The 25,466-nt window shown below is 40.7% G+C and overlaps 1 protein-coding gene across 1 annotated transcript in view; it reads right to left on the bottom strand.

Annotated features, from left to right (window-relative positions):
• The window catches only part of MYT1 (myelin transcription factor 1), an 82,091-nt gene that overhangs the window by 4,911 nt on the left and 51,714 nt on the right, over positions 1-25,466 (bottom strand). Inside the window, exons 15-17 of the mRNA XM_078149163.1 lie at positions 17,779-18,000; positions 8,889-8,980; positions 6,360-6,463 (exon numbers count right to left, since the gene is read on the bottom strand). Of these exons, the coding sequence (XP_078005289.1) occupies positions 6,360-6,463; positions 8,889-8,980; positions 17,779-18,000 (418 nt within the window). The remainder of the gene's footprint in view (positions 1-6,359; positions 6,464-8,888; positions 8,981-17,778; positions 18,001-25,466) is intronic.

The raw sequence follows: 25,466 nt of genomic DNA, 5'->3' as shown, positions 1-25,466 counted from the left end.
CAATTTGTCTTTGAGGGGAGCCCGAGACATTGTTTGAAAAATTCTCCAGGATCACAAACATTTCCAACGGCTCACAAGATGGATATTAGCCACACTTAAGTTATTTACCATTTCCCCTCCCTGCAAAAGCTTCAATTATTTCTACCACCTGCTTTTCTTCTTCTTACTGTTCAGAGACCTGTTCTTGGATTTAGGCCCTATTCTCACCACACAGGTTTCCATAAATACTTAGTGAGATGGGCATAGCTGGGGGCGGGGAGGTGGGAGTTCCCTGGCAGATCCCTGGGTGACCTTCAGCCCCATGGCTTCAAAAAAGTTGTCTTGCAAAGTGCATAATGTTCAGAAATATGTGGTTCAGCAAGAGTATTCAGTAATCACCCAGGATGAGATGTTTGGGTTTTAACGAGATACATGGTAAATTCTCTTGTGATCACAATACCTTGTGTGGTATTGCCTTGGATGAGGGCAGCATGGCCACTGTTTTTTTTGTTTTTTGTTTTTTGGGCGTGTGTGGGGGGTCTGGACCTATGACTTCATTGTTGTAGGGATTTCCAGGTGAGGATCCTCCCTTTATCAATACAAATTGTCACCTTCTCTGGAACTTATAGTCTTAAAGAGTTGCTTGAAACACTGAGAGGTTAAATGATTTGCCACAGTCACATAGCCAGTAAGTATGAAAGGCAGGGTTTGAACCCAGGTCTTCCTGACTCTGAGCCAAGCTCTCTATCCTCTATGCCACATGGCCTCTTGTTGATTTAGGTACAAGCCACATGTCCATACAATCTCTTCCTATCATGTTCCCAGGAAATGCATCATCAGAAAACCTATCATTCTTTGAGATTCCAACAGCCTTGGTACTCACACCTCAGTACTCTCTGTCCCTCTGTTTGGAGGGCAGAGCAAAGAACTCAGCCCAAAGCCTAAAGAGGGATCTTGGGCCAGCCATTTCTTCATTTCCCATCCGGCTATATACTTCTTTGGACTGGACATCGTCATGCCCCCATGCCAGGTACCTCTGCTTTGTGTGTTATCTTTCTCCATTAGAAAGGGGAAGATGCTAGGGGAGAGCAGAGACTGTCTTTCATTTTTGTATCTGTATCCCCAGAACTTAGCACAGTGCCTGGCACATGGTAGGCACTTAATAAATGCTTATTGATGGACAAACTCTCATCATTTTCTCATTAGGTCTACCCCTCCCCATCCCACTCCAACTTGGTTTGATAACTTCCTAATCCATTCTACTGGGCCATTTACAGCCCAGACTATATTTTCAAAAAACTGCTCAGCATCCTCAAACTCTTCAACTGATTCCTTTCACTTACTTGGTTTAATAGAAACCTGGTTGTCTCCTTAGGACATAACATCCTTTTGCAACTCTTTCCAATGAAACCAAGTCTTCCTACTTTCCATAGTCTCTAGGAGCAGGAGGTGTGGGCATGCTCCTTGAGCCTCATTACCACTTTTAAACCATTTCTTCATCATTGATTTTCCATGATATTTCCTTTTTTGAGGTCTGTGAAGTTTCTATCATCCTCTCCTTACCCATGTTGTTGTCATCTACCAACCTCCAGATCATTATCCCCACTTTCTTAATGTCCTTAGTTACTGGTTCATTGTTTTCCTCTCTACTTAATTCTTGCCAGCATCCTTGGAGACTTCAATATTCATTTTAACAAATTCTCTGACAACCTGAACCCCACAGTTATTAATTCCACCCACCACCCTTTCTACTCTATTCAGCCACACACCTACATAGCTGTATCTTAAACTTCACCATCTGTAAGAACTGTACCGCCTCCAAGATTCAGATCTATGAAATCTTATCCTTCAACCATAATCTTCCATTCTCACCCACAATAAGGCTCCTCCACCCACACTGTGGCTTCTGGGTCCTTGATCCCTCATAACCTCCCTGTTCATCACTGTGGATTTACTTGCTTCCACCCTTGACACTACAGTTTGGTGTTTTAATATTTCACTAGCTACTACTGTAGAATCCTTTGATGCCCTGACTTTCTGCTAGGATTCTGCCTGCAAATCCCAATTACTGGGTTACTTCCAATATCCAACATTTCCATTCTTCCTTCAAAGCTCTTGAGAATCCTTGAATTTCTTTAGTTAATGATTTTCCACCAACTCAGTTGGATTTTACCCACTATAAATTCACAATCCATTGTATAACCAAGCCCTTGCTGTTGCTACATAATTCTTATAGCCTATTTTGATTAACTTCCTAGCTCATTCACCAAAGTCACTGTTTCAAACCTTTTCTTCACATCTGTTGCCTCTAAAATCACCCTTAATCCCTATACTTATAGCTTGGTGTGGTGGATGGAATATTGGACTCGGAGTCAGGAATTGTTGAATACAAAGTCTACCTCAGACACTTACTACCTCTATGACCATGGACAAATCATTTAATCTTTCTCAGCCTCAGTTTTCCTTATTTGTAAAATGGAAATAATAATGGCACTAACCTCACAAGGTTGTTGTGAGGATCAAGTGACTATATATATGTCTATATGTATATATGTATATATAGACATATATATGCAAGGCACTTTGCAAATCTTAAAGCGCTATATAAATATTAGCTATTATTATTAGCCTCTTGCTTCATTGAAAGAATTGTGGCCATTTGAGGCATGCCCTCTCACTTGCCCCATTTCATCCCTCAAAATTTCTCAGGATCACTTCTACATTAGTAAACTTCAAACTGTCTTTCAAAATCCATGTCTTCCTCTTCAGCTGCTTATAAGATAATAACTTGGATGTCTTACTAACCCCTCAAATTTGTCAGATTCAAAACAGAGTTTGTTACCTTTCTCCTTAAACTTATCATTGTGTGACTCCACTGTTTCTGTCAGTGCCAACACCACTCACTCTTGGTTTTTGTTTTTGCTTTTTTTTTTTCTGGTGAGGCAATCAGGGTTAAATGACTTGCCTGGGGTCACACAGCTAGTAAGTGTCAAGTGTTTGAGGCCAAATTTGAACTCAGGTCCTCCTAACTCCAAGGCCAGAGCTCTACCCACTGTTCCACCTAGCTGCCCCCTTAGAGATTATCTTAGACTCTTCCTTCTCTCCCATCTCTCATATCCAATCAGTTGCTAAGTCTGGTCAATTCTATGTCCACAACAACTCTTACATACACCTCCTTCTCCTAATCTCCACTTCTATCACACTGATATAGCATACTTATAGTTTATGTATCCCATATATAATAGCGAATGCTTATAGCTTACTTACAGCTATGGTATAGTGAAAAGAGCATTAAACTTGGAATTAGACAACCTGGTTCAGATCCCAGCTCTGTGACTTTCTTCCTTGGTGACCCTTGGCAAGACACTTAACCTCCCTGGGCCTCAGTTTCCCCATCTTTAAAATGGTAGTATGGATGCTGAGGTTCCTTCCAGCTCCAAATCTATGACCCTGTCTCCATCTTTTTCCCCTATCCTCTATGAATACATTATTCACACTGATGCCAAAATAATATACCTCATGCAAAGCTATGATCATGATATTACTCTAATTCAAAAACATTCTGTGATTCCTTATGGCCTCCTGAATAAAGCACTAACTCCTCTGCACCTTGCATGTAAGATCTCCCCAAATCTGATGCCATTCTACCTTTCTAGCCTTATGCAGCACTACTTCCTTCTATGAATTCTACACTCCAGACCAACTGGAGTACTCCTTGACTTCTGAACACAACCCATGCTTTGTGCAGTGTCTTTGCTCATGCCTCTACCCTATGCTCTTCTATTTCTCTTTGTTGAATTCCTATCCATCTTTTAAATTTGCAAACAAACGCTACCTACTTGAAGAAACCCCCTCTGATCCCCCTGATATGTAAAGAGGACCCTTGGACCCTCACCCCCACCCCCAGTGCACTTCATTGTGCAACTTTCTAATGCACTTATCAAGTATCTTGTATTAATTTACAGCTATTTATGTTTGTGTCCTTTATAAAACCTCTATGTGGGCAGGGAACATGTCTTAGCTAAAGTTTTTATCTCCTACATTGCATAGCACTCTAAGCACAGTAGTAGTTGCTTAATAAATATATGTTAAAAGAATGAAAAGGTAGAGAAACATAAGCTAGGTGATGGAATAGCTAGGTGGATTCTAGAACTGTTTGAATGTCTGAAACCAAAGTGTCATTAATGGATTAATGTCAGCTTAAAGGGAAGTCTCTCATGGAGTATCCCAGTGATGTGCCCTTGGCTCTGTTCTGTTCAGCACTTTTACCAGTGATTTGGGTTAAAACAGAAATGGTTTGCTTAGCAACTTTTTAGATGACACAAAGCTGGGAGGGAGAGCTAACACACTGCCTTGGTTGACCAAGCCAGGATTTGAAAAGATTCTAATAGGCTAAATTATTAGTCTAAATCCAGTAAAAGAATATTTAGTAGGGTCACACGTAAAGTCCTATACAGGTTCAAAAAAATCAATTGCATAAGTGTCAGGCTGAGGAGGTCTAGCTAGACACAATTCATATGACAAAGGTTAATATTTCCTGAGGCCCTGGAACCAATTAGTACCTCTTTACATATTCATTCTACTTTGGGCCCTAATCACCTGTTCCTAAGTAGACATTTTTATTGTTATTGAGTCACTTTGGTCACGTCTGATTTTTCATGAGCCCATTTGGGGTTTTCTTGGCAAAGATGCTAGAGTGGTTTGTCATTTCCTTCCCCAACTCATTTTGCAGATGAGTAAACTGAGGCCAACAGGGTTAAGTAACTTGCCCAAGGACACACAGCTAGTGTCTCCTGACTCCAGGTCCAGCACTCTATCTACTGTGCCATATGTAATCAGTTACATTGCCTAGTATGCACCCCTTATACTTCTTTCTCTGTCATTGATGGGTCTCCCTGTTGGTTGCTGCCTGAACCACCACATCAGGTTAATCCCCTCCTCCCCTGAACAGGAAGGACCAGCCTTGGTGAGCCTTAGGTAGTAATACTTTGATTCTTGCAGCTGCCAGTGTCTTCTGTCCAAAATTAACTTTTTTTTGGGGGGAGTATATATTTTGCATAAACCTACATAACTGTATGTTGTCTCCCTTGATGGACTATAACTTCCTTGAGGTCAGGGATTGTTTCAGTTTTGTCTTTGTATTCCCAGGGCCCAGGATAGTACCTGGCATATAATGGGCAAATAATAAATGCTTTTTGATTGATTGTTTTATTGTTTCCATTAGGCCAATGGAGCTGTTACGTCTAGGGCACCTATTACCTATTGTGTATTATCCTATAGGGTAATAAGGATGAATCTCCACAATTACTGTAATGAAGCCTGAGCAATATCTAAATGGTCTATCACAAAACTCAGCCTTTATTGGAAAACAGATCTTCTTCCCCACCCTCACCCCACCTTTGGAGGGAGGTACCAAGATTAGCCATAACCTATGAGATATCTGAGAGAAAGAAAGTAGGCTTCCCTTACTGTCTGAGCAGCACATAAGGAAAAACACACAGAGGTATTTCTGCATTAGGGAAATTTCTCTAAATGCCCAGACCAAAAAGGTACACCTTTCCCTAGCACTGAAAATTTTACCATAAATCATTAATCAGTCAATAAACAGTTATTTTTGTTTCTACTGAGGTGTACAGGTGTTCAGGGAAGAGTATTTTATGGAGAACTCATACAAGGCAAGTGCTCACACTGAAATCAGAAGAAGCAATACATGGACACTCTCAAGGTCTCTTTGGAAATGATTATGAGACATGGGAAATGCTGGCATAGGACTACCTAGTGTGGCATGACCGTATCAAAGAGGGTGCTGTGCTCTATGAGCAAAGCAGAATTGAAGTAGCTCAAAAGAACTGTGAGATATACAAATTTAAAGACATCTCCACTCCCAATGTTCATATGGACTCTTTGTACCTGACCTGTGGTAGAGCCTTCTGAGTTTGTATTAGTCTGATCAGTCACAGTCAGACACACTGTACCTTGACCCTGACACAGAATGTCGTTTTGGTCCTCTTCAAGCACAAAGGTTAACAACCAAGCAGACTGGAAGTCCCTAATACATGCCAAGTGATATGTTAGGTGACAGGCAGACAGCCAAATCCACCTAAAGTCAATGAGGAAGGTTGCAGTTGGCTTAATTGTCAACTGCCTACCTTTTCATTCAATACCCTGGCTACCAAAGTTTCTACAAACTGCCAGAATGGCAGCACAATTGCTTGTCACATAGCTCGTCTGGTCCTCATGAATCACCTCTCTGATCTAAGCTCCTAGAATTTGTTGGGTTTAGGTGGCACGAGATGGGATGAGGGACTCTCAAGAGATGAAAGAGCAGCATCCCAAGCCAAGGATAGGGAGGCCTAGAAAGCTGGGCTAAGAATACCTACCTGTGACTGCAGTTTCACCATGGCCTCCTCCATCTCTGTGTTGGACTCATTTAGCTCACTGATCTCCTTATTTAGTTGTTTGATTTCTTCATCATTCTCAAGCACTGTAGGAAAGAAAAATTGTACCATATGTTCAGAGCTGGACAGAGAACATGAGATTCAACCCTATCATTTGACATATGTCATTTGCTTTTTGCTTTGATGCTTAAAATTCAACCCAATTCCATAAATAGAACATTTATTGAGTGTTCTGACCAGGGTCCTGTGCTTGTCTCTGGGCATATCATGATGAAGATACAGTCTTTACCCTCAAGGAGCTTACAGCCAAGCAGGCAAAATTGGTGAACAGATTAAGAAGTGGGCTTTCCTGAGATGTCTGGATGTTTCTCTGGGCACCGGACTAGCTCAGGGACACCTTAATTTAGTTCACAACTCCTGCCTTTCAGAAGCTTTCATAGAGTTACATTTAATACAATTATCCTGCATTGAAAGGGAGGGTGGATTAGATGACCTCTAAGGTCCCTTCCAACTCTGAAATTCTTTGATTAAGAATCTGGGTGAAGTTCAGAAATAAAGAGCCGAAACTCCTTTGTGGAGACTGCAGGTCCTAGTTAGTTTTCTCTGATTCATGTTCACTGCTGGTCACTAGGAAATAGCTGAAAAATCCAGTGACCATTTTTCATTCTATAATTTTATTTTTGGCAGTGATCTATATGAGGCGGAAACAAAAACAATTTTTCGGATGGCTCCAAATCCAGCAAGCTTTTCCCTTTGGCCATGAAGGACCTCTGCAGCCAAGTAGAGGAACTTTGTATGTTTGTAATGAGAAAGTCGACTTCTACAGCTTTTAGGACTCAGAGATAAATACTAATAATTTACACAACAAATTGTTGGGGCACAATTGGGATTTCATATTGAAAAATGAACTCCCTTATAAGATATGAATTCCAAAGGCTTGAGTTTAATAGCTATAGACTTCTGATTAAGACCTGCTTCTGATACATGCTAGCTGTGTGACCCTGGACAAGTCATATAACCTCTCAGTTGCCCAGGCAACACTTTACAATTTTAACTCTAAAACCATGTTGATCTGTATTGGAAGAGGGAGCTTCCTCCCTGTAGTCCCATATATCAATGACATCAATCACATGTCTAGTCCAAACCTCTCCACCCCTCCTCTTTTTCTTCCCCTAGCTATGGAACAATAATCAGATCTCTGCCAATTCTATTATTGACCCACCTCAACCAATGAGAGAACTCCATCTCTTGAAAAGCATCTACTTCTTCATAATGAATTCCATCAGACAGAGTGTATAATTCTGTGGTTGTTGTTCAAGTCTATGATTTTAATATCATATTGGGAATTCCTGGTGAGGAAATGCCCTCTACGAAAGCAGATTAACTCCTGCTCAGCAATGTATAATCTTACAAAGTTGCCAGGGGCACTGAGAGTTTAAGTGATTTGCTCAGAGTAACAAAGCCAGTGTGTCAGAGATGGGAACTTGAACCCAGATTTTCCTGACTTGGACCTGGTTTATATCCACTGTGCCATGATTACTCTCTTTATACTTATTTATGAAATAGACCAAATGCCCTCCTTTCCCAAATACACATATGACACTAGGCCATGGCCTGAGGCCTTCCATAGTCTCTGTGTATCTTACTCTAGTCCTCCTGACTATCTTCTTACCCTCTGAGTCAGTATAGTAAGTAAATTTATAAATAGTTAATATAAAGAAACAATAGCAGGAAGTAAGATTGCAAAGGGGAACCTAGAATTTGTGTAGAGACTGTTTGAAAGATCAAAGGAGCATAATTTGCAAACTGTATCATATATTAACCAAAAATCACATCTTGAGACTATGTGCTAAATCTGGGGAAGTCATTGGGCCATGCTGCCGGGGACTTTTGGTCTTATGATATGTAAATCTCAGATAAGTTCCAGACATTTGCAGTGAGATCAGCAGAACACCAAATGTTGCTGATAACCGTGAGATGATGTTGATGTTAATGAACTAAACTCAAAGTGGCACAGATAAGAGTTAGTTTGTCCTCTATCAAAACACTATGCTCCAGTTGCCTTACTAAAATAAAATAAAATAAATAAAACACTATGAAAACTCCCACCCCCTCACAACTCTCCCTTTGGGTCTATGCCAATGAGCGCTCCTCTTCCCTTCCTCATTCTCATCCCCACACTGCCCTCCTTCCTATACCACTCTATCTCTGTCCCATGATGTCTGCCTCTGTTCCCCCCCCCCACTTTGTGCCATTTGTCTCTGTACTTTCTGTGCCATTTGCCCCCACCTTTGCTCACCCCATCCCGCATACCTTCTGTGTCTTATTAAAGTGTGATTGAAGCCTTACTTCCTGCTGCCATCATGGTCTTTCCCTGCAAGGACCCAAAGAACTGGGCATGCCTTCACCATTTCATAATTCCATAAATTAATTAGCAATTTAGACCCTTAAATAGTGATGTATATAATGAGCAGTTAAATTTTGGAATAGCTACATCATAAAGATCTTTACCGTCACTGGTCTTGAACTTTGTGCCGAGAATTTCATCCCCTGAGAGTTTTCCCTTCTTTCCCGCAAAAGTTGCTCTGGGACAGCCTGACAAACTAGGAATAAATAAACACAAAGTTGTCATCATGAATATGTCTCTGTGATCCTGAGCCCAACTCCAGGGAGACAGCCCTAAGAATATTACCCCCAAACCAACGAGATGATCCTCAGGGCTTGACCTCAACCCCATGGAAAGAGCCCTGAGAACTTCACTCCACTCCCATTGAGGCAGCCATAAGAACATCATTGTCATCACCCTAGAAGAACACCATATATTCATAAACTGTTTTATAATCTGTAAAGCGCAAAAAATTACCTCATTACATTATTATATTACATATTACCTCATTTGGCCCTTGTAACAACCCTGTGAGGTAGGTACTATGATTATCACCATTTTACAGATGAAGAAACTGAGGTTCAGAGAGGTTAAGCTGCTTACCCAAGGTCACATAGGTAACAAGTGTTTGAGGTGGGAATCTAATCCATATTTTCCTGACTCCAAATCCTGTCTTCTATCCGTTATGCAAGGCTACCTGTCATGATCCCACAGAGTGTCCTGAGAACCTAAACCCAACTTTAGGGAGATGGCCCTGAGATTCTGATTCTAATCTCAGTGGGAATACCCTGAAGGCTTTACCTTTAGTCACAGTGTGAATGCCCTGAGAGCCTAACACCCAATACCAGGGACACTGCCTACAAAGCCAGGAGGGACAGCTAACACAATGGATAAAAGAGTCAGGATCCAAAGGGATTTTGAAAGGCTAGAGCATTGGGCTGAATCCAAAAAGATAGAACTCAGTAGGCATAAAAGTAAAGTCTTGTACTTGCACACATGAAATCAAGTCCACAAATATAAGATGGGGGAGGCAAGGATAGACAGCATTTGTTCTGAAAAAGATCTGAAGGTTTGAGTGGAATACAAGTTCAATATGAGTCATCAGAATGAAGAGGCAGATGAAAAAAAACTAATGCAATCTTGGGCTACTTGTTAATAAACCAACAAATATTTATTAAGTGCTCACTTTGTGCCACTCACTTTTGCTAAGTGCTAGGGATATAATGAAAAAGCAAAAGCAGTCCCTACCCTCAAGGAGGTTATATTTAAGATTATATGTAAATTATTACTAAATTATTATTATTATTATTATTATTATTATATATAAATCAGAACACACACAATAAAAACAGAAAAGTTAGAAGATAACTAGAGAAGAGAGGAATTGCTTCCAGGAATAAAGAAATGATAGCCATTTGTACTCTGCCCTGATCAGGCCACATCTGGAGTTCTTGATATCATAGTTTTAGAGGAGCATTGCTGAGCTGGGAAGATCCAGAAGAGAACAACCAGGAAGGTGAAGGACCTTCAGTCAATGTATATAAGTACTAGATGAAGAAACTGAGGATGCTTAGCCTAGAGAAGAGAAGATTGGGGGGGGGGAATGACAAATGTGTTCAAATATCTGAAGGGCTATCATGTAGAAGAGGTATTAGATTTGTTCTATTTGTCCCCAAAGGGTAGAACTAGGAACAAGGAGTAGAAGTTAGAAAAAAGCAAATGAAGGTTTAGTGTCAAGAAAAATTTCCTAATAATGAAAGCTGTTCCAAAGGAGAATGGTCTGCCTTGGTTCACAGTGGATTTCTCTTTATGAGAGGCCTTCCAGTAAGGGTTAAATGACTACTGTCAATTGTGTGGATTCCTTCCTGGCCTGGGAGCAGTATCACAGAGCTGTAATCAACTCTGAGATCACTCTGATAATTCTGCCTTGGAAGAGCAAAGGCAGTGCCCTAGAGTGGGGAAAAAAGCACTGGATTTAGAGACAGGGCAATGAGACACACAACCCATACCTGTATACATACGTGTGTATGTGTGTGTGTATGTGTGTGTATTTGTGTGTGTATGTATATATGCATGTGTATGTATGCAGACATATATAACACATATGTATAGTATATGGCCATTGGGGGTATTTGTTTTGATTGGTTATGCATATTTGTTACAAGAAATTTGTTATGTTCTTTTCTTAAAGTGGTAGAGGATGGAAGGAAGAAAAAATAGATTTGTTTGTTGTTGTTTTTTTTTAAATAGAGAGGTGGGAGTGTATAGATATGAAATGTTACAGTCATGTTTAGATGAAGTCACTGTATAATTAGTTTTACTTTGTTACAAGCTACCTCTCATGAAGTGGGAGTAATTTATAAAAGTATATAATGTAGAAACAAAGCACATCAATAAAACTGAAAGATTTATAGCTTTAAAAAAAGAGTCAGAGGAGCTGGGTTCAAATCCTACCGCTGTCACTTACTACCTGTATAACTTCAGGCAGGTTACTTAGCATTTCTGTATCTCAGTTTGCCCAGAGCAGCATGCAAAAGAGTCCTGGTTACTGTGGATGTGTGAGAATAATTGAGTGGGGTGCTTTGGTCTGAGATGGTTTGTTTTGGAAGTGGTCCAAGAAGGGAGAGTCCATGTAGGTGCCCATGTGGCTGAGAGTTTAAGCCTGGCAGGAATGGCCTGATAGATGGGAGGGATAGTGGGTGAATGGAGCAAGGTCAGGAAAATACAACAAATCTGAGTAAGCATGAAGAGTTGGCAGCTGATATTTTGGTACCCCCAAGAAATCAATTTGAGGCAGTATCAATTTTGGGGTCATAGAAGGCAAGAAGGTAGTCTTGTTCAAGTACTGGTTACGGTCCTAGGCTACAACTAACTCTGAGATCATCCTGGTAGATTGACCTTGGAGGACCACAAGCAGTGTGATATAACAGAAAAGAGCTCTGGAGTGGCAAGAAGAAAAGTTGATCTCCAATTTCACCTCCACCACTCTTCTAGCTCTAACTCTCAGCATTTTATGATTTCAACTCTTCAAACATCTCTTGGAGGTTTCTCTTGGCTAAATGCTGAGCAGCTGAAGTTCATGCCTTGCTGATAGTTTCATCTTTCTAAAGTTTAGGAACATGGTGAGAGACACTGCTATCCTGGACTTGATTCTTGTCAGTGGAAGAACTAGTTGATAAAGAAAAGATGAAAGGAGCCTTGGGAGGCAATGACCATGTCATCAGAACTAGTGATAAATAAGGAGAATATCAGACAGAGTCTAGTTAATGGGTATTAGACCTCAACTTTGGCAAAATAGATTTCAGAGCTGGAAGAAAGGACAGGGGTCATCCTATGATCTGAGTTTAGTTGTAGTTCCGTCATTTTTAATTGTGTCCAACTCTTTGTGACCTCATTTGGGATCTTCTTGGCAAAGATACTGGAGTGGTTCACCATTTCCTTCACCAGCTCACTTTATAGATGAGCAAACTAAGGCAAACAGGGTTAAATGACTTGCCTGGGGTCATACAGCTAGCAAGTATCAGAAACCAGATCTGAACTCAAGAAGATGAACCTTCATGACTGCAGGCCCAGCACTCTATCACTGAGCCACCTAGCTGCTCTTATGACCTGACACTAAAGGGTAAATCAACTTAAGAGAACAGGGAGGCTGAATCTCAATACTATTGAAGACTTTAAGAATGAAGTTCTGATGATGCAGTTACAATTGATTTCTATGATCTAAGAACTGAAACATGTTGTTAAACAGGTAAATAATCAACTAGCTGAGATTTTAATAGGACATATGCAAGATATAAAAGGGAATGAGTAACTAAAGATGAAGATTGTCAAAATGATTACTTCCTGGAAAACATTTGATAAACCCTTTCATGTTATCTTTATGAACAAAGTTGAGAGATGTGGTCTCAATGGGATCAGAACCAGAGTTCAAATGGCCAAACCCCTAAAATTGTCATTAATGAGTCAATTTCAACTTAGAGGGAGGTCTCTCATAGAGTGTCCCTGTGATCTCTCTTTGCCTTTTGTTATTTAATGTTTATTATTGATAATTTGGATAAAGGTAATTATGGCATACTTTTAAAAATTTCAGATGACACAAAGTTGGAAGGGAAAGCTAATACACTGTATGACATATTCAGAATCTAATAGGATCTCAATAGGCTAGATTGATAAGTTAAATCTAATAAGGAAAAAATTTAGTAGAGATAAATACAAAATCTTACTCATAGGTTAAAATAACAATAATGATGATGCTGGTGATAATGACGACGACGATGATGATGATGATGATGGTGATGATGAAAATAGCTAGCATGTATATAGTGCCTATTATATGTCAGGTACTGTGTTAAGCATTTTACAAACATTACCTCATTTGATCATCAGGATAACCCAGGGAGGTGTGTGCTATTATTAACTCCATTTTATAGTTGAGGAAACTGAGGCAGATAGAAATTAAGTAACTTGCCCAAGATCACACAGCTAGTAAGGGTCTGAGGCTGAATTTGAACTCAGGTTTTTCTTGATTTTAGGCCTACCCCTCTCTCTAGCAAATCAATAGATTCATTTTGTAAGTATAAGTAACAAGTGTAGGTTAGGGGAGGCAGTGCTAGGCAACAGTCTATGTCAAAAAAATAAAATGGTACTTGATCAGACTAGGATCTCAGTATGAATAAACAGTGTGAAATAGCCACCAAAAACCCAAATGAACCCTATTGTGATGTTAGGCTGCATTGAGATAGGGAAGGGTAAAATCCCCTTGTTTGGATTAGCACAAATATAGAATAGGGTTTAGTTCCAGGCACTACATTTTAGGAACAAACTGGAACATGTCCAGATGAGGTGAGCAGAAGACTGAAGACTGAGCCACTCACAGCTATGTTGAGGGAACTATAGGCATTTAGCCTGCATGAAAGAATTAGAAGATATAACTGTCTTAAAGTAGTTGAAGGGCTCACATGTGAAAGAGGGATTTGATTTATTCTGCTGGGATACATAGGGCAGAACTAGGAGCAGAGAGTAAAAGTTACAAAGGGACAGGTTTCAGTTTAAAGTAAGGAAATACTTTCTAAAAATTATCCCAAAGTGGGATGGGTTTCCACTAGGCAGGGCTTTATAACCTGGGTTCCATGAGCTAGTCTTTCAAATATTTTCATAATAGTTATTTTGATATAATTGGTTTCCTTTGTAATCCTATGTATTTTACTTTATACATGAAAAAAGCATTATTCTGAGAGAGGATCCATAGGCTTCATCAGACTCCCAAAGAGGTTTGTAGTATCAAAAATGTTAAGACTCCTGCTTTAGAGGTAGTGAACTCACCATTATTGAACATGTGGAAACTGGATGACCTCTAGCTGAAAATGTTGTAGAGTGAATTTCTATTCATGTATTAGTTGTGCTAGATTGGTAGTGTCAAGTTCAAATAGAAACTGACAGTACATAAGGATCCCTTTAGGCCACATGTTGACTTAGAACCAAATATTCATATTTTCTATGTTCTATTGTATTTTTAAATATTTTATTAAATGTTTCCCAATTACATTTTAAACCTTTTTTTATGAGGCAATCGGGGTTAAGTGACTTGCCCAGAGTCACACAGGTAGTGAGTGTTATATGTCTGAGCCTGTATTTGAACTCAGGTCCTCCTGACTCCAGGGCTGGTGCTCTATCCCTCCCAATTACATTTTAATCTGGTTCAGGGCACACTTGGGAGTATTGTGGCTGCTGCTGCATGCCTAGTGTTGGACATCTCTGCTAGGTGACCTTTCAGGCTCCTTCCAACTCAAAGATTCTCTGTTGTCTTGAGCCAAGGACACTAAGGATAACACAAGGGACTTTTTTTTTTTTAAAAAAAGTAATGTTGGGACCAGAAGAAAGATCAAAGAAGGGACAGAGATACTTCTTGAGGTAAATAGGAAGATGATAAAGGATGTTTGTTTCTATTTCATTTACCAAGAAGAATGATCTTCATACTTAGAAGGAGATAACAAAAATGATTAACAGGAAATTGAAATTCAAGCCCAGAGAGCACTGACTGCCTTCAATTACTTCAAGTCAAAAGGTCAAGGTGGATGAACTAGATCCTAGGCTATTGAAAGGATTTTTGGATATCATTTCTAAGCATTAGCTTAGAAACTGAGGATCTCTGAGAAACTACGGAAAATGGGAGATATGTTATTGGCTTAGGGATAGACAAATGTTGTCCCAATTTTCAAAATAGAGAAGGGATGAGGAAGGAATAGAGATGCATTCAAAATTTCTTTATTCTACAAGACTTAAACTTTCCGTATTCTGCTTTATTACTTCTTGGAGCTCTGGGACTTTTTCTAGATCAGGTTGTTCTATGTTTTAGCAGAGACTGGATGATTCCTTGTCAGGGAAGTTATAGGAAAGATTCCTGCTAAGGTTAGAAGAATTGACCTCTGGGCTCCCTTCCAACACTATGAATCTATGGTGATACTGCCCTAATACTGATCCTAACGAGAGCATCCTGACATCTCTGCTCTAGTAAGAACTCACTGAGGATTGGAGCCAGACTTGTGTGAGTAGAACTGGAACCTGACTCCCATGAGTTTGCCCAAAGGGCAGTTCTTGAGGGATCTGCCCTGGGAGTCCAATCCCAGATCCAGTGAGAATGTCTTCAGACACTGAGCTTGATCCCATGGAGGCAACCCCGAGAGTCTGCACGTTATTTAACTCAGAATCTGGATTAGCTCCTTCATCTCAAATTACAATTATCCCTTCCATGTCATGGGGGTTAGGGGCACAGCACCCCCACAATCTGGAAAATCCACATAAAATTTTTTTGCCCCTCCCCCTCTTTGTACCAGAGAAGAAGTCAGAATTTTTTCTTTTTCTTTTTCTTTTATGGGGTGCTTATAGCACCTTATTATAAAATTTGTATTAAGTATTTGGTCATACACTCTTTGTTGTCTGCTGGCCTTCTAGTGTCATCTGTGGCTTCTGAAAAACTCCCCCCAATTCCCACTTAATTTCTTATGCTGATCTCTGACATATTGAAACTGCAATGAGGAAAGTCACAATGTGGAAGCGATAACTATATTCTCCCGGGAGAATGTTCAGCCCTCTGGGAAATCCTGAGTTCTGGTCTTTGAACATCCCTACTTTAACAGGATTGTGTATGGTTCATACTTTGTTCTTGAAAAGGTCTATGACATCAGGAAGATGATGCCATAACTTGCAATTGGATTGGAATTAAGCGAGGGAGTCACCAGCCTCACTCTCTCCTCCAGAGCCATCTGGGTCTAGTGGCCAGATATAGATTAGGACAACTGGAGATGGCCCAGGACCTTGGCCTTTTTAAGCTAAGGTCTTTCTTAGTTCTCATTTCAACAGGGAATATAGCAAAGGAAGAGAGCTTCATCCCATGTAGACATGTAGGGGGGCTACATCTTTCTGCTTCAGTAAAAGCTTTTTAAAAAATAAAACCAATGGCATTGAATCAAGCTGGGGAGGGGCTGTTTAAGATGGCACTTTCAAATGAATTCAAATGAAAATGAATGCTCGTCAGTGAGATGGTATTAACTGAGAAACAGTCACAGTGTAGTTACCAATCCATGTGAACACAAGGGGACTTGAAGAGCCTGGGAATTGCATTCTCTATGCTGGCATTGAGTGCGCCACTTTTCATGAAGGTCTATGTAAAGAGGATTCAAAACTTTTCTTCTAAAGTTACAGTTACTGTTCTTCATCACAAAGGATTTAACTTTATATCATTTAAGGAATCAAACATCAGATTGCTAGATGCTAGATATTAGATATCAGGTTAGTAGATAACCAGTAACGGAATAAGGAAATCAAAGAACAGCTAGGTCTATTTCCAGTAGTTGGTGACTTGGGAATATGGATAATAGGCATATAATATTTCAATTTAAAAACCACTTCAAAGAGTTTTATAATAAGGAAAAACTAACTCAGAAAGAGGTTTCTAGTAATCACTGTATCTTATTAATTAGAAGGTCCCCAAATTTTAAATATTTATGGGAGTACCTGTCAACAATTTAGTACTTAGTTTCTTTCTATGAAAACTTAGCACCATTATCAACAATAAATCACATCATGGCATGAAATCTTTGTGAGCTGAATAGGTTGCAGTAACAAATGTGATTATGACCATTTTACAGGCAGAGAAAGTGAGAAAAAAAAGTAGTGATCAAAGTTAGACCCAGGATTCCTTTTTACATCATTTGATAACCTTAGTTTCTTCTAAAGCTTAAACTGGTCACAGAAAAACAAATTTGAAAATATGAAAAGGTTAACTGCAAAGTTTTTCAGGAATCCCCCTACCTTTGTTCTCAATGAGCAAGAGTTCTGCTAAAGAGTTGTGCTCTAAGGGAAACTGGGCATTGAGGTAGGAAAGCATCTTAGCACATGTGCTCTTGGGAAATATTGGAAAATAGGAAGTCCTCAGGACTCCTCTAGAAAGTAACCCAAAGTGAGACTAAGCACTGTGAAGAAAATCATGTTTTCTGAGTAAAGAGGGAGATTATTGGCCTATAGGCTTATTTTTTTCCCCTCTTGCTTTATCAAATCCAACATTTTCCATTAGAATTTGAAAGTTCAGTAAAGTGTACACTCCTAAATCAAGAATGATTTATGTCCATGAGCAGATGCCAGGTGATGAAAATGCCATTGCTTCACAAAACCCATTGTAATTTTCTATAGCTTCCTCCAGGCCAGTTATGGCTATTTGCTCTCAAATCGTCATCCGTTGCGGAATAAAGAAGGCATTCTACCCTTGAGAAACTGATGCTTATTTCTGCAGAGAAAATGAAAAGATCTGAGACCCCCATGGTATTCTTCCACCTGCTCCTGTGTCGATGTTAGTGGCTGCGCATCTGGACAGACTGATCAGCTGGTGTTAAGCCCTGGCCTGCATGTTACTGCTTTCCTTCTGTCCCCCTCCTCCCTCCCCCCAGATATGTAGTCCTCCTCTCTCATAGATGCAATGGTGAGCAGCATGGTGTGTTCTGATTGCAGGTGAGTTGTTACCTTCTGTGTGTGAGGAAGCTCCCATTGGCATGACCTGAGCCATCACAGCCAGGAGTGGGACAGGTGGGCCCCTCATTCTTTAGTGATTTCCAGGAAAATGATGAGCCATTAAGTGATCCTTCCTTCTGCCTCCGGGCTGCCAGTGGACACCCAGATGCACTGCGGTGCGAGGCATACTTGCCGCTGATATGTCCAAGGCCAACACAGCCTGGAACAGGACACCTATGCCCCCCAAAAAGGAAAAAAAAGGTCAAAAATTAGATGAAAAGGAAGTAGGCAAAATGGGAGATAACTCCTACTGTTAAGGAGGGGGAAAAACCTGATTTTTCCTGGCAATAAGACAAACAAGGCACGAATATGAATGGGCCTAGCAACGTACTTGGGAATTAGCCATTTCTGTCTCTAGAACAGGCCTTTTATCACTTAGCATGAGGATCATAACATCATAGATTTAGAGCTGGAAGGGATCATAGAGGCCATTGAATCTACCTTTTGTAGATGAAGAAACTGAGGCACAGGAAAGTTAAATAAAACATAAAACTAATAAATGCCTGACATGGAATGTAGCAAAGTTTGAACTGACTTCAAGTCCAGCACCCTACAGACTGCACCATGCAATCTCAGCAGCAAGGATATCAAGGTGCCTGAGTCCTAAGAAGTTATGCCTGGCAGAGATGAAAGGCTCTAAGTGAAAAATATTGATCGGGCACTGCACTTGGAATCAGGAATACCCGAATTCAAATCCTACATCAGAAAATCACTAGCTGTGTGACCTGGGTAGGTTACTTAACCTCTCTGTGCCTCAATTTCATAATCTGTAAAATGAGAGACTGGGGCTTGACTCGTTTTAAGGTCCCTTTCAGCACTTAATCTATGATCCTATAGCCCCCCAACTTTGTGTGGCCTCCTATCCCTATTTCTGCTCACCGTTTCTTTGAATAGTGCATGACCACTATCTAAGGAGACAGCTGACAGGATCCTTTCATTTTTTCAGAACCTCTCCTTTATAAAATTTCTGGGACCTTTACACCAAATACATATATTCTGGAGGGCATGGGGACCTTCAAATGTCCCTTGCTGAAGGTAGCAACTGAGTCAAAAATGGCCAAAACGGGTACAATCCTGGACTTGGGGTTAAGAAGAACCAAGTTCAAATCCTGCCTCAGACACTTGCTAGCTGTGCGACCCTGGGCAATTCACTTAATCCCTTTCAGTCTCCGTTTTATCATCTATAAAATGGGGATAATATAAGCCCCTAAATTATAGGGCATTATGAGGATCAAGTGAAATAATATATAATTTTTAAAAATAAATGTTAGTTGTTAGTGCTGCTGCGTTTCCAGGACTCTCCTAGTCTGCTTACTAACCTTTAGCTTGGATTTGACTGAGGGAGCCACGTACTATTGTCCATACAACAGATCTTTCCAGGCCTCTGGAGAGCTGCTAATAAAGCCCAGTTGCTGCCTGATAGCCACCTGTGTGATTTGGCTGTGGACCTCAGTATCTTCAAAGCCCTGAACAGCTGTATTTAAAATACAGAGACTAGAAGAGGTCCTGTCCTTAGTAGGTGGATAAAGAAAGTTGGGATGGGATATGGCTTTGGTAGCCATCCCCCTGACCAAGGGACTCTGTGATTAGAAATAGAACGTCTTGGAAGATAGAAAGTGAAATCAGAGGCAGGACAGTGGTCTCAGCAGGAGCCACAAAGCTGCTGAGTACTACAAGGTGGAACCTCTCCTGCCAAGGTAATCGCAGTGCTTCAGGGAAAGAGCTGTGTGAGGGAGCCCAGGAAACATACCATGGAACAAATGCTCTAGTTAATATCAACTCCATCCATCACATCAAAGTAGAGTTAGAATAGAATAGTCCAGTAGACTGTATATGTCAATTCAGATTCTATTTCTTGTGTTAAAGCTCATACTTTGTAGAAAAGTTGTAAATACAGATTTTTAAGATAGACTTGGGATACAAGGGACCCTCCTAAAAAACAATGTTCAGCTGTCTCATATGTAACCCACCAATTTGTTGTTGTTCAGATGTTCAGTTGTGTATGACTCTTTGTGGTTCTGTGTGGGGTTTTCTTGGAAAAGAAAATTTCCTTTTCCAATGGATGAAGGAAAACAGAGTTTAAGTGACTTGCCCAGGGTCACACAGCTAGTGAGTATCTGAGGTTGGATTTGAACTCAGGTGTTCCTGACTGTTGCCCCTATGCTCTATCCACTGAGCTGCCTTTGGTGATGCTTTGCAAAAGCCCCAGGAAGAGCTTAAGGTTCCTGCGATCTGGAGACTTTTATTTAGCAGCTGCTGGTCCTCATCCTCTTTGTCTCTGATTTAGAAGCCCAAGAGTTTAGACGGTATTTGAAATGACAGTATCATTTGGGAAATAGGCTGATAAACCTCAGAAAGCTGGCATCAGGTAAAAACTATACAGACATGAAAATTGCAAACACCAGGAAAATGATTTCCTCCTCTTCATCAATTTCTCTGAATGGCAGCATAGTGCAGCATCAAGAGAGATGGACTGGGAATGAGAGGACCTGATTCAAAACCGAATTCTGCTACTTACTACCTGTGTGACCTTGGTCAAGTCAGTGAAATTCTCTGGGTCTCAGTTGCCTCAACTGTAAAGGAAAGGGTTGGATTAGATGACCCCAAGCTCCTTCTATCTCTAAATCTATAATCCTATGACATTTAAGGTCACTCCTAGCTTGAAAGTCCATGATTTTGCTGGGCATGGTAGCATGTTCCTGTAATCCATGCTACTGGGGAAGGCTAAGGTGATGGATCATTTGAGTCCTGAGATGAAGTAGGGCAAAAGCTGTTCAGGTGTCCTGATTAGACAAGTCAGGCATGAATATGGTGATCCTTGCCCCTAGTAGAGGGCCACTAGGCTGCCTAAGTGAGGTGAACCAGCCTAGGTGGAAAACAGAGATTAAGGTTTCTGGACCAATAAGCATTAGGATTGGCCTGTGAGTGGTTGCTGCACTTGGAGATAAGGAGACTAGTCTCAAGAAAAAAGAAAAAGAAAAAAAAAGAAGTTTATGTCTTCAAAGTCATGAATCTGCGAAATCAGAGAATCTACCCTTAGGCTAGTGACAATAACTGACTCTTTTGGTGACTGATATTGATGCTTAAAATCTGTGTAACCTTAAACAAGTTACTTAACTTTGATGTGCCTCAGTTTCCTCATCTGTAAAAATGACACTCAATGTCCTCTAAGGCCACTTTCATACTTAAGTCCTATTATCTTACAAACACCTCTGAGGCTCAGATACTAAAACTATTAAATGGTGATGATGATGATGATGATGATACAAAGCCATATTATGACCATCAAACATCTGCTTTGGTAAAATAATGTGTGTGGGAGATTGTTTACATGGCTACTTGTTTCACTTCCTCCATTGGGTCTTTTCTGATTCTCCAGTCCAAGCTGATGTCTCTTTCCTGGACTTACACTTACACCTGGTACATGCAGGTTAGTCTTTCATTGATCCCTCTTTCCTACCAGTGATTTTTGCCTTCCTAACTATATTGTACACTCCTTAAAGGTAAATAACATGCCTTAAATCTCCTACACACCTCCTTTGGTATCTGGAACATCCTGGAACATTCAGTGTACGTCCAACAAAGACTGTGGCTTTATTGATTAGATGGTAGGGACGGTGTGTGTATGTGCGTGTGTCTGTGTGTGTATTACAGAGAGTAAGGTTGGCCTTCTTTTCAGTTTGAATGGTAAAGAGCACCAAAGGGAAATAGGATAGAAGCCCTGCTCAAGATCATTCTGGGGTAGTTAAACCAAAAAACAAAACAAAACAAAATGTAGTGAAGGTTTGGTAAGCTCAAACAGAGAGTATGGGTGGAATTAGTGCTACCTCTAATCTCTGCAAGAGAAGATGAGGTAGCTGGCATTCCAGATATGGCAGTGGAATCTATCCAAAGATCCAAAGTCCAGTCTCCAGCGTAGAAGCTTGCTTCGTTAGCAACTCACAGGTTCACTGTCACTCTGAGCTTCCCATAATTGTGCACTTCCAGCATACATGGTATTTCTAGCTATTTACTACATACCCAGGATATATGGGATGGGGTAGGCATTCTCCTTCCCATTTTATAGATGAGAAAACTGAGGTACATATGACTATAGGATCTAGAGCTGGCAATGACCTTGGAGATTCTTTCATACAATCCTTTAATTTTGCCTATGAGGAAACAAAGGCCCAGAAGGATGAAATAATTTGACTAAGGCCATGCTGACAGTACATAGCATTAGGGATTTGAACCCTGGTGTTCTGACTGCAAATACAGTGACATTTGTATTACCCCACACTAAATTACATGGAATGTAATCGTAATGTACTGAGAGTCAGGAGTCATCGGTTTGAGTCCCGCCACCTTCTGCCACCTTGTTACGTGACTTTGGACATGAGAACATTGCATATAAGAGCAACTTATGAATTATGAAACCCTGAGCATGACATTTGGCCACTGCCATAATCAGCTTGCTTCTTGATCTCTGTTCCTGTGTTGGACTTCCTCATTGCATTTGCCTTCTCAGTTTGGCTCTTAATTTGCTGCTTTTTAGATTGCCTCTGATCAGATGCACTGACACCTGACCCCCTGACACCTGCCAGATTGCCTCCCCTTACCTGGATTTCCCTGGTCTTAGCTCCTAGCCCTGGAGGCATGCTCCTTGTCAGACTTAGAAGGAGATACTCTCCACCTGTGCTCCCCACAGCCCAGAATTTCCAGCATAATATTGTCTCTCTCTCTTTTTTGTGTGAGGCAGTTGGTGTTAAGTGACTTGCCCAGAGTCACACAGCTAGTGAGTGTCATGCGTCTGAAACTGGATTTGAACTCAGAGGCCAGTGCTCTATCCACTGTGCCACCTAGCTGCCCCAATATTGTCTTTTGAAATATGCTGTCCTCTCTTGGCTGGCCAATGTCCTCCAAACCATCCCCCACCAATCTTCCATATTTTGCAAGTCCCCAAAGAGTACAACCCACATAACCCTTACATGCAAAACAGCCTCTCTATGGAGGACTCACAAGTGTTCACTAAAGTACCATTGTCAGGGAGCATGAGCTCCCCTTCTAGCTCTACTGAGGGAGCCCACCAGCTACTGACTTCACTAGAAGAAAACAGGGAGTGGACAAATGACTTTGGTGGTAGTTGGAGCATATTCTCCCTGGTAAGCTGTTTCTGGCTAGAGAGGTTTTCTGTACCTCAATGAGCTCCTGGTCCAGATTAAATGAGGACTGTGACTCAACCCCTCTCCTTCTCCCTAGAATTACCTACATTCTCAGGCAAAATGGCCCTAGTCAAAGCATATTTACTGGAAAAGATCCTCAAGTAGGTAACACAATGAAGAATGGAAGAGAAGCCTCTATTCTCCTAATTCTCAGGATAGTGCTATTTTCACTTCCCCTCTCTGGGCCTTAGTTTTCTCATTTGTCTAATGGGGCCAATAAACCCAGCTTTGCCTCCTTCACAAATATAATAATAACAATAATGATAATATTAAAAATAGAAGCTGATGTCTTTACTGTTGCAAAACATTTTAATATCCATTATCTCATTTAACCATCAATATATTACCGTGAGACATATAGTGAAAGTATTAATGAAAGTGAGAGCCCCTCTCACTTTCATAGCTTAAAAAAAATTAAACCAGTGGATAATTTTTTTGGGAGGATGTCTTTCCAGCTATGATAGAGGTAAACTCTAAGGGCAGTAATGTAAAAATGCCCCCAGGGCCTCATCTAGAGTTCAATGTGATGCAATTAGTTTGATTCTGCCTGAGGGGAAGCCAGCTGCATAGTTGGACCAATGCTTCTTCAATTGGGATTTTCTCTTTGGTGGTTAACATCTTTTAAAGTGAAAATCCCATGAAGAGTAAAAAGAACATTGGTTTTGGAGTCAAAGGATCTGAGTATAAATGCTTATAACTCTCACATGTCATGTTTAGACAAGTCATGTCCCTCCCTGGGTCTCCATTTCCTCATCTGCAAAATGAGGTTAGAATGGATGGCATTTGAGGTCCCTTCTAACTTCTGGCCTGTGATTACATGATCTGAAGGCTTGTTCTGTAGAAGAATAATTCTGCTTGGCCCAGAGGTAAGAATTAGGACTGGTGGGCAGGAGTTGTAAGAGGTTTAAACATATACTTCAGCTCAGTATAGGGAAGAATTTCCTAATACTCAGAGTTGTCCAAAAATGGATTGAGCTACCAAGTGAGATCAAGTAGTGACTTCTCTGTCAATGGAGGTCTCTTGATTTCTTGGAGTAACTTCTGGCTTCCCTGTTCCCTAAGTTCCCTTGAACCTATACATGCTGACCTAGCTCCCTGATTACAACAGCCTCCCCCACAACTGAATTTCCTTGGTAGCTGTTCTTGGCTGACACTTTCTGGATCATTCTTTTTTTATATAGTTTTTTTTTTTTGGCTAGGCAATGGGGCTAAGTGACTTGTCCAAGGTCACACAGCCAGTAAGTGTCAAATGTCTGAAGCCGGATTTGAACTCAGGTTCTCCTGACTCCAGGGCTGGTGCTTTATCCACTGTGCCTCCTAGCTGCCCTGTGGATCATTCTTAACAGGCTCAAGATAAAATGCCTAGAATGAAGTTACTTCTTGAAAGCCTCCATCCTGGACCCATCAGTCAATACCCTCTAAGCTACCCCATAGTAGCCCAGCTGTGGCTCCATACTACCTCTTCTCCCCACCCCATCTACCTGAGTCCACTATAGCTACTTTGCAACAGATTGTTCTCATTTAGTGAATATGCAACATCCCCCCTGAACCCCTGGGAACCCCAATGATTAGACAGAGACTGGCTGCTTCATGTTCTCACTAAGCTCCAATGGGCTTGGTCTGAGGACATAGTACATACCTGGGCCACACAGCACAGCTGAGTCTGGTACCAGGGCTCAAGATAGAAAAGGGCCCTTATCTTGAAAAAAATATGGGTTCATCTGTGATTGGAACTAAAGTACAAAATAAGTGAACCATCACTTTGGGACAGAGCCTTTTGATTGGATCTGAAATGCTTTTACTTGCATCCTTAATGAAACTCTTTGCTCCTTCCCCAATCATTAAAAGAAATGACTGACATTTTAAGCTGCATTTAGACTCAGCTTTCCAATTGTGCATAGTACAGTTTTCCTCAAAGACAAGAATGTTGGAATCTTCAGAGCTATCAGGTAAATTGTTCAATTAAAAGATGTGCAGCACATACTACTGAGTCCATTAAGCCTTTATGGTTCATTATGTAAATCGATGTTTACATATTGCTGTCATCTACAATTTTGGAGTAACCTAATCTGAGTATGGGTTACGTTGAGTATTCATCACTACCAGACAGTAAAGGCCTGTGCATAGGACCACTTGCCAAACCCCACAATCTTGGGCATTTGAGGGGAAAGGATTAGTTACGCCAGTGGATGAGAAGATCTCTAATCTTATATGATGGATAACAACTTTGCTGCCATCAGGAGGAAGCATACCACAGTGGAAAGAGTGTATGGAACCAGAGGACCCGGAGAGGTTCAAATCCTTCCTTTGATGCTTAGCACCTGTATGACCTTGGGCAAGTAACTCAGACTCTGTGGACCTTGGTTTTTCCTTAACTGTAAGATGAGGGAACTGGAGTTTATAGCCTTTTCTTCTCTAGGTCTATGACTCTACAATACT

Source organism: Phascolarctos cinereus, unplaced genomic scaffold (genome assembly GCF_003287225.1).
Source record: "Phascolarctos cinereus isolate Bilbo 61053 unplaced genomic scaffold, phaCin_HiC Scaffold_2;HRSCAF=192, whole genome shotgun sequence".
NCBI lineage: Eukaryota > Metazoa > Chordata > Mammalia > Diprotodontia > Phascolarctidae > Phascolarctos > Phascolarctos cinereus.
The sequence above is the reverse complement of the archived record's forward strand: the minus strand, read 5'-3'. Positions and strand labels throughout refer to the sequence as shown.